Here is a 15534-nt window from a genome sequence, read left to right as displayed (position 1 = left end):
GAATTTTAAGATTGTGTGTCCTCTCTTCCTACTCTCTACTGCTGCCGAATATAAAAATACCATCCCTCAAAACACTGGAGTGAGTTTGTTTGAAAGCCTTTTCTGCCTCCTCCATAGCCAAATTTCACATTGCCACCAAGCAGCTCTACAAACCCAGCCAACCATGGGAGCTCATCTTCTTTTGAGCTCCAGAGAATTCTGAACCTTTTTATTTTGGATTGCACTACAGATGGGTTGCTAGATATAAATCCTCTCTCAATTCAGATCATTACAACAAACTCCCCACTACTTCTGCAAACTTCTATTCAAAGGAGCTCCCTCACTATGCACCACTCTCAACTGCTGGACACTCTGCTATTTGTCCCAAAATGAGAAGCTGGCTCTCCTCTTGGTCCATTTTCCCTGTTGATGTGCCGTTTTCAGTTCACAGAAACTTGAAAGACAAATATTTACAGCCTATGTGCTTCCTTCTTCCTTCATATTCCATAAAGAAAAGGGCAAGGAGAGGCAGTTCATTGTCTATCAAACTGATGTCAGAAGTCATTTGCAATTCACTTTTTCAGCCTGACTTTGTGACCCTTATGAGAAACCTATCAGCCATTGAATCCCTCTCCTATGTCTGGAGTCCTGTGATATCTTACCAAGTTGAGGATGTATTCTTGAGCTAAAGAGACTAAATCAAGTTCATAGTTTAAGGCACTGAAAATCTTTAGTTCTTAGGAAAAGATGAGCCAGTGACCTTGCCCAGGTGACTTGGTCCTGTTAGTAAAAGGGCTTTTTCACTAGGCAGGGGTCACATTCAATTCCACAGATGTTCCAGGTCTCCTGGGCATCATGGATGTTACACACTCCAGCTGCACACTGAGGTAGAGACACACCAATGACACATTCATTAACCAGGCAAGACCTCAGGCTCCTCTGCTTTGAGTGTGCCCACCCTACACCCTGACCACCTTTAGGACCTGGGATATCAAGGCTGACACACACTGTATTTCCCACTATTCCTCTGCTGACTTGTTTTCCTGTTAGGAGACATTTGCATACATTATCCATTTATTTCCAGATGTAATCAGATATGGAGAAAGAATCATGGAATTCCCATACAAAAGAAAGTGTCTTTAAATTCCCAGTCCCTAAGACTTACATTGCATCGGCTTTCCAGCTTTCCCCCTTATTCCTGGAACAGTCTTGCCATTCAAATCGACACAGAAACAATTTGTCCCATAACACTGAAGTGGCAGAAAGTCTCCATCCTCAGTACAAGAGGGAATAAAGAGATCTGATCCTGCAGGCAGGCTTTGCTTCAGGTTTTTCAGGTTTCTCCTTTGCTTCTCACACTCGGTGGGACACCTTGGATGTTTGCCTTGACGTCTTGAGCCTGGAACCTCCTTACCCAAAGTGTCCAAACACCAGCACTCTCCTGCATAGCACTGAACTTCCTCATACCTCCCCTCCTTGGTACATGTTGGGACAAACAGGTCCCTTGGCTCCTCACCACAGTCTCTGGATCCCAGTGCTAATTTCACCACTTCACCTAAATCTTCAGCAATGCTTTTGGGGATGGAAATCACTTGTTGAAGAAAAGTAAAGAACTCTGGTAGCTCCAGGACAGAAGAAAGGAATTTCATCATATTCTGATTGTCCTGGAGAGTTACTGTGCGGCCAAAGCTGCCCACAAGAGGTTTACTCAAAATGGAACTCCTCTTTAATACTTCCAGAGAAAATGCCTCAGCTGATTCCAGAAGGCCTTGGCCATTAACCCTCTCTGACACAACCTCCTGTTGGAAAAACTGGCCAATGCTGTATTTCCCACTAGTGCCAAGTACCCCTGTGAAGTTAAACTGGATCAAATTCTTCAAGAACCTTCCTCCAAAGAGGTTTTCTTGGAAGCGCTTTGGATTGGCAGTGAATTGCAGTGCCACTTGAGCCAGTTCCCTTGATGGGAACATCCCTGCAATGGCTTCACTAAGGGTGGTTTCTAGCTCAGGAGTCTGGCTGGCAAACGGGCTTTGTGTAAGTGGGGATGACAATCCAGAGTCCAGATACAGCTCCTTGAAGGAGGGAGGGCAGGGTCTTGAGAAGCCATCAATTTTGTCTGACTGCTTATCTGGCATGGAAAACAAATTCGACTGACTGAAGTACCCAGCAGGGCCATAAAGGAGCCTCGACAAGGCCCGTCGCCGCTCGGAGATGCACGACTGTTCTTCACCTACGGAAAGATTTAAAAAGAAAATAAAAGCAAATTTTGGAACCTCCAGAACCTGTAATTCTATTGTTCTCTTTCAAGCAGCTGGGGCAGAAACAACATTAAAGTATAGATTAACCTGCTTCCCAACTATGCACCATGCACACTGATAAGGAAATTTGAAATGTTAGTGCCTATGGTCTACAAATAAAATTTTCCAGTCAAGACCCAAAAATGAAAGGAAACATTCCTTCTCCATGGCCAAGTTCTCTGCTCTGTGGTCTTTTACTGGTTCTGTTGCTTCCCAATGTAAATCCTCGTCCCTGTTCCTTTGGCTGAAAGAATGAAAAATGTCTTTTCCAAATATTTTAGCTCTCCAGTAGGATGCCTGCTGCTAAGGAAAACCTCCAATGATCCAGGTGAAATGTGTGAACTGAAGAACGAGAAATATACTGCAGAGAAACTTATTTTAAACAATGCCCACTAATGAGGAATTTATGGAGGTTTCCTAACTAGATCTTCAGTTTCATAGTGAGGTGTTCGTTGCAAGAGGTTTGAAAACAAATTGTTAAAATTAGCAGTAATAGAGTTCTAAGGGCCAGATGGCATTCACAAATGAGTTCTAAGGGAAAAAAATGCAGAATTTCAACAAAGATAGACAAATGTCAGGGTATTGGGGGTACCAACAGTGGTCCTGGGCACTCATACCCATATATGTCACAGGTGTAGCTGCATCCAGCCCCATCTGTACACTGATACACAGGCAGCAAGGGCTCTAAGTTAGGATGCAACACATCTGTGAAGAAGGACTAAGTTTAGGGCTCCAAAGACAGCAGAAAAGGAAAGACTCGATAAAAATAAAGACACCAAGAATCAGGCAGACAGGATGGTTATGGCACTGACTGCATCTCTGGAATGCACAGCTTGACTCATGTGCCATTTACACAGTTACCTGTCCTTGAAAAGTAGCAGAATTATGGAGAAGGGATGCAAAAGTAGCAGAACTATAGAGAAGGGAGGCAAAGATATTTTGAGGACAGAACAGCTTTTCCAGTGTGAGAGAACATTCAGTCTGGACAAAAAAATACGATAAAGGTTTTTAAAAACAGAATTCTCCACATCATTCACAATAGACAATTATTATTCAGTATTTCTCACAGTACAGAGAAGTCCAGATGTAGAACACATAATTATGATAATGAAATTTATTGCCAGAGAGTGCTAGGAAGGATAAAAGGCTAGAGGACAATTAAGCACATCCTTGGAAGTTAACCCCATAGGGGAGGGCTGAACACAATGATCTGGACTCAGTCTCCAGTTTGGGGCATCTCCCACCTGCAGGAGGATATTTGGAGCTGTGTGCATTTTCCATGTTTCTCACACTTTCTCCCTCAGCACCACTGCTGTCCCTGTAGGGGACACGACCATGGATATGCAGCTTTAGCCTGCAGCACAGCCTCCCTTGGGCTCCCCACTCCATCTCCATTTATTCCACAACCAGGCAATATGATAAAGCAATCACAAGTCCTGTTAACAGTAAGGATGAAAGCTGGAAACCTAAAAAGCTGCTAAAATGATAAGCAAGTAATCCGATGTTCTGTGATTGACATCTTTCTCACTCCTGCTTTTGCACCCTTGTCCTGCTCTGCAGTTCCTGACAGGAGCTCAGGGTCCCTTCCCAGAAGTTTCTTTGTAAAAGAACTTTCTGTAGGATGGGCCCCTTCTGTTTTCAATGTTGGCTCTTGGTTAGAGGGATGAAGAACATTCCTCAGAGGGCCGATAAGTTAGTGTAAGCAACAATTCCACAAGAACAGTAATATGAAACAAATGTAGGATCACGGGCCATAAACACTCTCCCCTCCTACCCAATGTTGAATCAAATCAAAGCAGAGGAAGAAAGAATAAACACAAAAGGAACTGCTGGGGTGAATCTACTGTAAAAGGTCTGAAAAGAAGCATGTCCCTATCAGGACTGCCTGCTGCCCCAGGTGATGTGAGAATCCCGCACCTATGGCCCTGACTCCTCCAGTGTTCACACTGCTGAGTGTGAGAGCCAAAGACATTAAAGAATCACAGAATAATTAAGGTTGGAAAAGACCTGTAAGGTTATTGTGTTCAATCATTAACCCAGCACTGCCAGGTCCACCACTGAACTGTGTCCCTAAGTACCACATCTACATGGGTTTTGAACACGAAATAAAACAGAGGAGAACAGGAGAAACACACATGGCATGTAGCTGTCTGAAAAAACTGCAGCTATATCCTCATGAAATACCTTCTCAGGAGTTAATCTGTGGAACCTCTGCAGAAATTTTTCCCTGCCTAAATTTCCTGAGCCTGCCAATAAAAGCTGCAAGCAGCCTCAAGTCATTGCCTCCCCCTTTCTTCCCCCCCTCAAAAAATTATCAGGAGGGGTCAGCAAAGCGTACTCAAAGAGAAAACAACCAGTCCCAACATATGGAGAGGCCTCTCAGAGGTTCCCTCGCAATATCCTTGGTGATCAGCCTCAAAGGCACGCTGAAGTTTTCATTTCACAGTAAGCCTGTGTGTGCCCAGAGCGCTCTGAGCACTTGGAGCCATGGCACCTAGGGCAGATTCCTTCTTTTTTAGCTGCGTGGGAAGCTGTGCTGTGTCTTACAGACAGAGCAATTGCCTTCCCCCAAGGCAGCCCCCACATTAAGACCCTGTGCCCCAGCCCTCCAGCACAATCCTGAATATTTAGGTAGTGCACTTCAGAGCTAAGGTTTTTAACTTTCCTCCTCCCCTCCGGCCCCTGGACATTTCTGCTGTCATTTCCATTTGGGACACTGATTTGATGGTGTATTCCCTGTGGAATCTCTTACAGCCCAAACCTATAGACCTTTTCTGAATTGTTTGTTGGGTGGTTTTTTACAGGATTTAGCAGTTTTCATGGCAAAATATGCAGTGACAGAGTTGGGAAAAAATCCAGTAAGGATGGGAGATGAAATTCCACAGCATTTCACCAAAGGAAGGAGGCAAAACACAAAATCACCATCATTTGCTTCCTTATATTACCTCAGATATTCTCACTTAACACCCTGGTTCCTGGAGTCAAGAGCCAGATATCAGAGCTGCAAAGAAAAACCTTGCCATATGCAAAACTAAAAGGCTAAAGAAAGGTCATAACAGAAAATAAAAGCAGTATGATATTTAATAATTTATTAGAATGTGACTCTTAACCACAGGGAGGTTTTGTGATCTTTGAACACCTGTATCTGTCAGAGCCGGGAAAGGACTTGGTCTGTTCTGTTTCTTTCTAAAGACACTGAGAGATGGGCTCATTTTTCCTTTGGCAAATCCCGTACATACCACAGGCAGGGGGCTGTCCTCGCCTCCTTGTGCCCGGCACCTCTCGGCCCTGGGTGTCCGCACACCAGCACTGTCCCCGCTGGTGGCACTGCACGGGCGCGTAGCCCCCGTCGGCGGCGCAGGACGGCACGAAGGGATGCTGGAAGCGCAGGGCTGCGGAACGCTCAGCCTCACACCTCGAGGGGCCTGCAAGGAAAACAGTGCGCATCAAGCAGGGAAAGCTTAGAGCTTCAGAACCATCTCTGTTTGATCCCATTGCTGCCTATTTGGGAGAAGAGGAAAAAAAAAAGGAAAAAAAGAAAAAAAGTTTAATTTCCTGATCGTTTTCAGTGATGCGTCAAGTGTCACCAGCTCAAAACACAAATTCTCCATCCTCTTTTCCTTTGAAGAGTTTGCCCCACGGTTTTCTACTGTAGGTATTGATTTCTGAAAACTAAAAACAGAAGATAAAACCTCAACACATTTTTCAGCCATAGGTGCAAGTAGGCAGAGCAGGAATATCTCTCCCAGGGAACCATGCTGGAGGCTGGGGGAGCTCTGGCCCTTAGCACAAAAGCAAAGCTGGTCAACAGAGACAGATGTGCAGCCTGGGGGACTGATTTGAAGGCAAACATCAATGTTTCAGGAGAGAATGAGGCATTGCTCCTGCAACCAGGTCTGCACCTGACTGTGGAGATTTGGGCTGAGCCCACCTCATTTCTCTATTTCCCTCTGCAGGGAACTGAAGACTCTATTCCTGTCAAACTGGCCTTAATGGCAGAGAAGGCAAAAATTCATCAAGTAAATTTTCTGGGGTATGATCTCTCCAATACAGGACTTTACACTTTGAACACAAATTTTGCTTGTTTATGTCAACCTGAATCCTACAGCCTAAACACTTCTCACCTTCAAGAACTTTCCAGTTGCACCCAGCTACCTGTGTGAGGCAGTGAGAACACCATGTCAGAGCAAGCTGTTCAACGAGGGGACTCTGACAACGTTCCTAATTTGAGTGGCTTCGGGTGACAGTGTGAGAGCTGCGTAAGTCACCAGAGCATCCCCCTCGGTGGCTGATGAACGAGGTCACATCTCCATCTTGTGGCTGGTACAGCTTCATCTGTGCTGACAGCTGCTGCAGCCCCAGCTACAGTCAGAGCTAAGCCAAAACCACTGTGCAGTGCAGAGGGAAGATGCTTTCCAGACTCCCCAGAAGGATCAGCTTGTCCCAAAGCCAGAAAAACTGTGTGACTATATGGCCAGAAGACTGCTATCAGTATCTGCTTAATATTTCTGGTGATGCAACTCCTTAGCAAGAGTCAGACACGTCAGAGGAGTTTGGGACTTTGGATGGGAGGGTGAAGTATCACACAGGATTCAAACACTCCCCAAGAGCCAAGGCAGTTTGTTTTGGGCTCTGGTCTAGGAGGGAGGAGGTACCTGAGCTCCTGTCCTGCAGAGTTCATTGCCTGTAGGCAGAGAAACTCTCTCCCCATGTGCCTGCCCTGACCAGGGAAGGAATGGGCCCAAGAGCAGATCCAAAAGTTCAGCCTTGCCGACTAAGGCTCTACAAATTCTTGTGTGGTCTCCTGGGAATGGAGTATGTTATGGTCAGTGTAAAATCCTTCCTATTTCTGAGTATACCAACATAAATTAGGGAGCATTTTCTGAGGGTTTTAATTTAATAAATCAACAAATCCATCTCCGCAATCTCAGGGCAAGAGATACGGAGAGTTCATGGGATTTCAAATAATGTGATCTGCAGGCACGTGGGAAAGCATTGATCAGAGGACAGGTACAATCTGCTGGTAAAGAACATACACTGCAGAGAATAAAAGCCAGCTGCAATTCAGGGACCTTGATTCTTTCATTCAAACTGTCATATTATATGATTTTAGAGCAAAAAACTCCTAGAACCACTCTCCTCAACAGTAGATGTCACATATAAGCTCCAAAACTGCCACCTAATTTAGAGGGCATCACCGGGGTGCTACTTACACCTGAACTTGCCAGAGGTGGCCAGCTGGACCCCCAGGAATCGCCTCTGCAGGATCCGATGGATGCTGGTCTCTGTGAACGTGCGGGCAGGCTCTGGTACGGAGAAAACCGTGTCGTAAACTTCGTCTAGCAGCAGTTCCAAGCCTGGGAAACACAGATTTTTAGACAGGGCCTGCTTTTAAGACAGAAGTCAACCTTATACTACAGGAGCAAAACTGGGAGACTCTCAGGGAAAGTAAATCCAGTTCTCTAAACAAGTCAAATGTGGAGTTATACCACATAACCCTAATGCACCACATCCTGCACCCAAGTGCTGGGTGCCCAGACACCACCTTTATGTCTTGACATCTACCAAAACAAGCAGAGGAAACATCCCATAACTGGCAGTAGGCTGTGGTTTTGTTAGAGCTAAAGAAATTGATGGTATTTTGGAAACTGACGTTACCAAAACCAATTACCAGTCATTTTGGTTGCATACTAAAAACCAAGACAGTCAGTAGTTTCTCTGAGTGCGTGCACGAATTTTTTGAGAACTTCTTTCTTTTCTGGGAGTTAAATGTTGAAGTTCTCATCTGTCATCTAAATTTTTTAAGCTATTGTGCTTTGTATCTTTCCCCTTTAAAAAAAAAAAACAAATTAAAACCACAGTATAAGGAAGGTCTGGAAGTCCTCAACCTCCTCATTCCTCCTTGCTTACAAAAGACCATTTATTCTTCTGAAGTGTCCCATTAACTACTAACATGCCTAAATCCTGAGGTCATGAGAGAAGAGGATGTCCCTGCCCATGGTAGAGAGGTTGGAGTAGATGTTCTCTAAAGGTATCTTCCAACCCAAACAATTCCATTATTCTACCTAAGCAAGAAGAAAAGAGTTCATTCTTCAGCCCTTCATATTCTCCTGGCTTTGCTAATAGGACATATCGAATATGACACTGCTTTCTAGTGTGGGCAGAAATTGGACATTCAGAAATCCTATTCCACATCCCAAAGAGGACAGGATTAGCTCCCAGGCACCAACTCCACTTGTTGCTGACTGAAGCTCTTGCTCCAAAGGGTGGGATTTCATCAGTGAGCTCCAGCCCTTCCCATGGGCATTACACTGGTCACAGTGGTCTTACCCCTTGCAAGAATGAAACTGAAGTTCCAAATGAATCTGAAGACTGATAGTTGTTATTTGTCTGTTCCCTTGGGAATTCAGCGCCTCCCAGATTAAAGGATGAGATGCTGGAAGGCACTTACCTGTGTCTGCTAACTCCCTCCCCAGGCTGTCCACGCAGTAACAGTACCCAGAGATCTCAGGGAACGTTTCCTTCACGGAGCTAAATTTTTGGAAAGCCCTTGGGAGCCTGGAAGAAAAAGTAGCCTGCTGTGAAGAGCCCAGGGAGGCCCATCGATAATGAGAAAGTATCAGCTGCTTCATTCCTGATTTTATAGGAGAAAGATGTTTGCAGAGCACAAGGCCACTTCGGTCTCCTTTTGGCAACCAAGCTCTGACATGAGCGAGATCGCTCTTTCAGCAGAGTAACAAGTCTCCTAAATGCCATTTTTTCTAAAGAAATAGGGGGTAATCTCCCTTCAGACAGATTTCTGACCCTTCCTAAGCATGTACTCAGCATCTAACACTCATTTTCAATTCTATTCTCACCTTTGAAAGCCTGTCAAAGCATGTAAAATAGACGGGCGTTGGCTTAATGTTATTGCAACACCCTTTCATTAGCTCCTTCCACAAATCTGCACGGGATGGCAGAATGCCTAAAATAACAGGTTGCTTCCCCTTCCTTACATGCCATGTATGCTCTCTGCACTGAATTAACTACAAAAGCTGATAAAAACGTCGCTAATAGCTTTCATTTTCAGGGCATGGTTCAATTGATTAAGGAGAAGGAGAAAGGGGTTTTAACATGCTACAAGACTGATTTTTGCTTCTGGAGATCAAAGAGATGGTTTCCAGTGTAATATTCGAGGAGTGACAACAGCCAGATTCCAGCAAAGCAATTATTTAAGACAGAAACTTAATAGGGTCGGAGTTGGAAAAAATATGATAAATGTGGTCTTAACTGACAGACATCCTAGGGTTTCTTCAGGAAAAAGATAAGTTTTCCTAGTTTCAAAGTGACAAGTTCTAAAACAATCATATTATTTCAGGGCACATCCCGTTATCCTGAAATACTATAAAGGTCTGGTGTTCCAGATGCATGTGGCTTATTTGGGAAAACCTAGCAACAGGGAAGCAGAATTTTCTGCTAAAGACATTCAGAGAATTACACAAATTAGGATTTTACCAAGAAAGGACACTCAGTAATGAGAATATTGGTGGATTAGGCACTGATTAACTGTGAAAAAGCAGTTCACAAGCCATCCTGTGAAACTGTGACCAGGCTCAATTCAGTGCCACACTCCAGCAGCCTCAGGGATGCTCTAGCATGAGTAGCCTGAGAACAGCAATGAAATGCTTGTCTGGCTCAGAGCTGGTGCTCAAGTGAGTGGTGCAGAGCAAGGGGCCTTTGCCACCTCCAAGACTCTGCCTGAATCATAGAACATTCTGGGTTGGAAGGAACCTTAAAGACTATCTAGTTCCAACCCCTCTGCTGTGGGCAGGGGCAGCTTCCACTAGACCAAGTTGCTCAGGGTTCCATCCAGCCTTGGCCTTCAACACTTCTAAGGATGGGGCATTCACACCTTCTCTGATAACCTGTGCCAGTCCCTCACCACTCTCACAGGAAAGAATTTCTTCCTAACATCTAAATCTAAACCTACCCCCTTCCAGCCCAAAGCCATTCCCCTTTGTCCTAACACTACATTAGTTTAAAGCCCTTTTCCATCTCTCTTGTGGCCCCCTTTAGATACTGGAAGTGCTATGAAGTCTCCTGAGAGCCTTCTCTTCTTCAGAGTGAACTCTCTCAGCCTGTCTTCATAGGAGAGGTGACTCCTGGGAGCTGCACCACCTCCTGTCAGGAGAGCTGAAGATGTTACTGCTTCCACAGGACATCAAAGCTTGGGAATGCACAAAGCAGCAGCCCCTCTGTCAGAGGAAGGGGCTGTAACCTCAGGGCTGTCCCAGTGTTACCCAGCAGTGCTCCCGTCTCAGAATTTGCACATCCCTGTGCAGTGTTGCTTTGCCCTGGCATCCTTCCACATCTTCAGATTAAAAGTCCACTGACTCCCTCGACTTTGGATCATCAAATCCTGCTCCACTGCTGACACTGGCATGCTGAGAGAGACTAAAATGTCACACTTCAGGGCCCAGAGGGGCTTCTGACAGCATGAAAACAATACAATTTAAGGTATAAACACATAAATACCATATTCCTATGGTCTTCAGTGTACACATAAACATCTTGGAGTATTTCAAGACCTTTCAGCTGCCCTGGATTATCATGCACTGCCCACTGCCCAGTCAGGAATATGATAATTTCTCCACACTGCTCAAGTTCTTGGAGCTCATCACCTCAGCCCCTGAACCTCTACATGAGTGAAACAGGTTCAATGAAAAAAGTGGATCCTGCCTCTTTCATCCTCAACATTAAGAGGTCACATGCACAGTTATGCTACTTTGGGGCAGATGCGCAATCACATCTTGACATTCTGGTTATTTTTGTTGCAATTTGAGAGTAAAGCTAAATAAATTACAAACAGATATAAATTAGGCCCATACAAACAAGAGAGCAGAACTTTTCTCACCTTATGTGGAAAACCCACTTCTGACCACATTTTTTCTTTTCTCAGACTCTTTAACAGCCCTCAAGATATGTAGTAATAATGTAGAATTCCTCATTTATCAGAGCCAGTCCAAATCAACTGTGACTACATTTAAGTTATGGATAAACTTAGAGTGTCTCTGTGTGTTTCAACAAGAATGCTCACACTCAAAAACACAGGAAAATAAATAAAAGTGATGTTGTTGAACTTTTCTTCAAACTTTGAGTCTCTGCTCTTGGCTTCCAGCAAAGACAACTCACTACTGATTACAGCAAGAAAGTAGAAAGATCTTCCTTGACTTTTGATTTTTTGATAATTCCCATCAGTCTGCTACAGGGTGTTCTATATGGCTGCCCATCCACGCAGGACCTGGACACAGTCCATACAGAATAAGTAACAGCAGCCAAGCCCTCAGGGTGAGGCAGGAAATTTGGGATCATCTTTCTTTTTGGAAGTCTTCTTTTTGGGAAAGTCTTAGCTCTAAACTTCTGAGTTTCTCCATTTGCTTGTTTGGGAGTGGTGGTTTAACATACTGGCTTATTCTGGGATATTTATGAAGGTCTAGGGAAATAATTTGGAAAGAGAGTTAGGATGATATCTCTAGATTTCAAAAATCAGTGTGTGGAACCAAAGAAAGTTGCTCCACTGGTTCCATATGAACATAAAATACAGGTTTAGACCCCTGTCCAGCTACAGTCCTTTGCTGTGGAACTCATCCCTTCAACTCCATATTCTGCCCTGGTTTTGGGAAGGAATAATGACATTTCAGGCAGGAATAGTATGAAAATAAATATATTAATGACCTGAAATACTCAGATACGATGGCAATAGGTTAAGCCAATGCCATAATTACAAGGCAGACAGCTGGGAGTGAAATGATCCTGCTGTGATTAATTACATGACATAGACAGAAAATAAATCCAATCTCACAGGTCTTTGCAGGCAAATCTCCCAGTGGGAGGGAAAAAATGTCAATTTAAAGCATTGATTTCTCCACTGTAATTGCTTTTTTAGCATTTCCACACTCCACAGACCAACAAACAAAAGAGCCAGATTATTTTGCTCTCACCAGAATAACCTCTCCTGAAGCGCTGACAAATTTGCACTGTGCGTTCAGACCTGACTTTCAAAAGAAAAAAAAAGAAACAAAAGAAAAAAGAAAAAAAGAAAAAAGAAATCCCTCCAAACAGCAAAATTGGCATTTACAATAAAATGCCTTTGCTGCTACAGAGCCAAGTCACAACGAGATGCTATGTTTATTGCACTGCCCTCCATGAGGGAAACTGGTGCTGACTGAGGTGCCGAGTCAGTGGCACTTCTAGGGACACCAAAAGGTTTCTCTGGAGAGTCTGAATATCTGCACCAACACAAACTCCTCTCCCAGCAGTTCCCTTTGCCCATCCCTTATGTCTCCATCACAGTATTAATTCCCAGCTCCTCCACAGGACAACAGCTTCCTGCCCCCACAGACAAGGATTTCACCCGGTGTTCTGAAACATTCCCCAACCCTCTGCAACCACCTAAAGCCAGTTGTGCACAGCACAGCTGTCCATCACGTGCTGGTTCACCTGTGTGAGCAACCCCAGAATTTCATCTTTGCATGTTGCCACTTGTCCGTCTGCTTTCATCTCCCATATGGAATTGTATTTCCTACCTCATACATATATCCAAATTTCTCTGATCCTTCTGTATTTATCTTATTTGCTCTTGTCTGTCTGTCTCAGAAGTAGCCCTGGCTACTTTTCCAAACACAGATCACAACATGGTATCCAGTGCTGTGTGAGGACACACCAATTAAACTGCTGGGATGGAATACTTTTTTTTTTTTTTAAAACCAGCAGATTTAATTCAGAAGAAAAAGTTTTTTTCACTTGGTCCGTTCTTCAACAGAAAATAACATTGTGTGCAGTTACAGAATAAAGGCTTCATGAGGCAAAAATCACAAAAAAGCAGTCAGACAGTGCCTTGAAGGGGCATGCAGGATTACCTTCCTGCTTCAGAAGCCTGAGCTCTTACCTGTTGTAATTGTGAACAAGATCAAAAACACTCATGTCTGTTGTGTTGACAAACTTGCACTGGACGGGCAGGAACTCTCCGTCTGCTGAGCACTGTGGTGGGCTCTTCTCCCCAAACCCGTGCAGAATGCGACGGTCTCGGATCTCACAGTTCCCTGGACCTGATGGGGAAAAAAGGTAATGTTTATTTGTGTAACTTCCCACAAACAGCTGAATGGCCACCCTGTTGTCTAAAAGGGGGTTACATTCATTACATTGAGCAGGGACACTGAGGTGCATCATCTTGTTTTTATGAAGAGCAGGGAATTGGACTCAATAATCTTACATGTCCCTATTCACACCAAACCTTTCAAACTTACAAAACCCATCATTTTGTTGAGTATTACTTACACTGTGCTGGCTTTCCTCTTTGTCTGGTGCCATAAATCTCCATTCCTTCTGGATCTACACACCAGCACTGCCCCAGCTCCATGTCACACTGCACCTTGTCAAAAGCCCCGGAATCCAGGCACTGAGGGATGTAGGAGATACTGCTGCTGTTGATGTATCTGCTCACCAAGATCCTCTGCTTTTGCAGCTGGCAAAAGGACAAGCCTGAAGTACCAGAGAGGGGCACTGTTAGAGGAAGGTTCTGCTTGGGCACTGAATCATTTATCGAGGCAACATCTGAGTTTTCTCAGAACTACAAGTTCTGAGCCTGCCACCCAGGTGGCATGAGGACATTGATGGACTTGAGGTTATGAAAATTGGTACAGAGAAGCCCACCACAGATGGGGTTGAAACTCTCCAACTCAAAAGCCATTACACTAAATCAATCGTTTATTCACAATTTATCTTACTGAGACCTTCATAAATACAGATATCCAGGTGTATCAGGTTTCCATGATAAACCCTGAAGAAACTCCAGAACTTCCACTAGAAAGACCTAGAAAATTACCACAAACTAGAGTCCATCAAAGTCTGGGGCTAGCCTATTCTGGATTTCAGCATTTCAAATGCAGATTGAAATGGTTCTTTACTCAATCTGAGCAAAAATAGAAACTTTTTACTTACAAGATATGGGATATCCATTCTGTTTGCTGCCAGGAACCTCAACACCATTCTCATCTACACACCAACAGGAAAGACCATTCCTACTGCACTGGACTGTCCTGAAGAAGATCACAAGTAACATATTTTATTTTGTGTGTGTAGTCAGTACCAGACATAAACAAAACCATAAAGCAAACCAAACCATGTCAAATACTTTAAAATCACAAATAATGGAACTGGCAAGAGCTGCATTTCTGGTGACTTTAATCAGTGGGAGCCCTTAATTCTAGTAGTTCTCTGAATTCTTCAGGGATTGCAGATATGTGACTTGAAGTCATTGAAGAGGCAAGCAGGTTGGACAGAACCCTAATTCTCATTATCTGAGATTCACCAAACTCTTTGAGACTGTTTCTAAGTCAAATCTAGAATGGTCACAGTTGCCACCAGACGCAATAACAATAGTAAAGAAATTACAATCTGTACTCAGCCTCAACTTTAACTTTTTAGCTTCTTGAACCTTCAAGCAAGATGCTGCTCCCTAAATCACTGTTCTCTGTGTGGTTTTTAGTTCCTTTACTGCCTTTAGAAAGAAACCTGACTGTGCCACTTACGAGGGTGGATAAGTTCTCAGTCACTTGGCTGAGCTGTGCCAGCTGGCTCACACATTCACCCATGAGCATGTGTAGGAAGACAGCAAACTGCACCAAGTATTTAACATGCAAATAATGCTGCCAAGATTAGTCTGTTAATGTTAAACTGACCTCTTAACCCAGAGATTATTTCCAACAACAGGGAATTCATTTGGGAGAGGCTGGATCTGTGACAATGGCTCAGTGAAGTCACTTCAAGTCTTCTGGACTTCCCATTCTCCAGTGCACAGATACAGTGGCTCTCCAAGACAGGCTAAAACTCTCATTACCAATAAAGGTCATGTCATACACCAGCACATTAATAGCAGGGATGAATTACCTGAACTGGCCATCCTCTGAGCACTGAGGAACAAAGGCTTCTCCTGCTGAAAAAGCCTTTTCCCTCTGAAGTTCACATGGACGCAATGGTTGGGAATCGGTCTGATACTCTGAAAACAGCAAGAAGATAAAAACCTGAGTTGGTTTAAAACACCTAAGGGTGGTTTCACCACAAGCCCATTCTCATCAAACCCCTGTTCGTGCCAGTGCTGCAGGAGAACAGTCCCAGGTTCAGGGGTCCTCCCTGGCTGTTTCCCCATTGTTCCTTGCGTGGGTTTCCGTGTGGGACAGCACAGGGAGGTACTGAACAAACCCGCTGTTCTGCCAGCTGC

At 44.2% G+C, this 15534-nt stretch overlaps 1 protein-coding gene across 1 annotated transcript in view; it reads right to left on the bottom strand.

Moving 5' to 3' along the window:
• Nucleotides 1-15534, bottom strand: part of TG (thyroglobulin) — a 149399-nt gene that overhangs the window by 132438 nt on the left and 1427 nt on the right. The window contains exons 2-9 of the mRNA XM_039549565.1: nt 15204-15312; nt 14256-14353; nt 13593-13796; nt 13204-13363; nt 8728-8834; nt 7490-7633; nt 5516-5701; nt 1145-2209 (exon numbers count right to left, since the gene is read on the bottom strand). Of these exons, the coding sequence (XP_039405499.1) occupies nt 1145-2209; nt 5516-5701; nt 7490-7633; nt 8728-8834; nt 13204-13363; nt 13593-13796; nt 14256-14353; nt 15204-15312 (2073 nt within the window). The remainder of the gene's footprint in view (nt 1-1144; nt 2210-5515; nt 5702-7489; nt 7634-8727; nt 8835-13203; nt 13364-13592; nt 13797-14255; nt 14354-15203; nt 15313-15534) is intronic.

This window comes from Corvus cornix, chromosome 2 (assembly GCF_000738735.6).
Source record: "Corvus cornix cornix isolate S_Up_H32 chromosome 2, ASM73873v5, whole genome shotgun sequence".
Classification (NCBI taxonomy): domain Eukaryota; kingdom Metazoa; phylum Chordata; class Aves; order Passeriformes; family Corvidae; genus Corvus; species Corvus cornix.
Note: the sequence above shows the minus strand (reverse complement) of the source record. Positions and strands in the feature narration are given on the sequence as shown.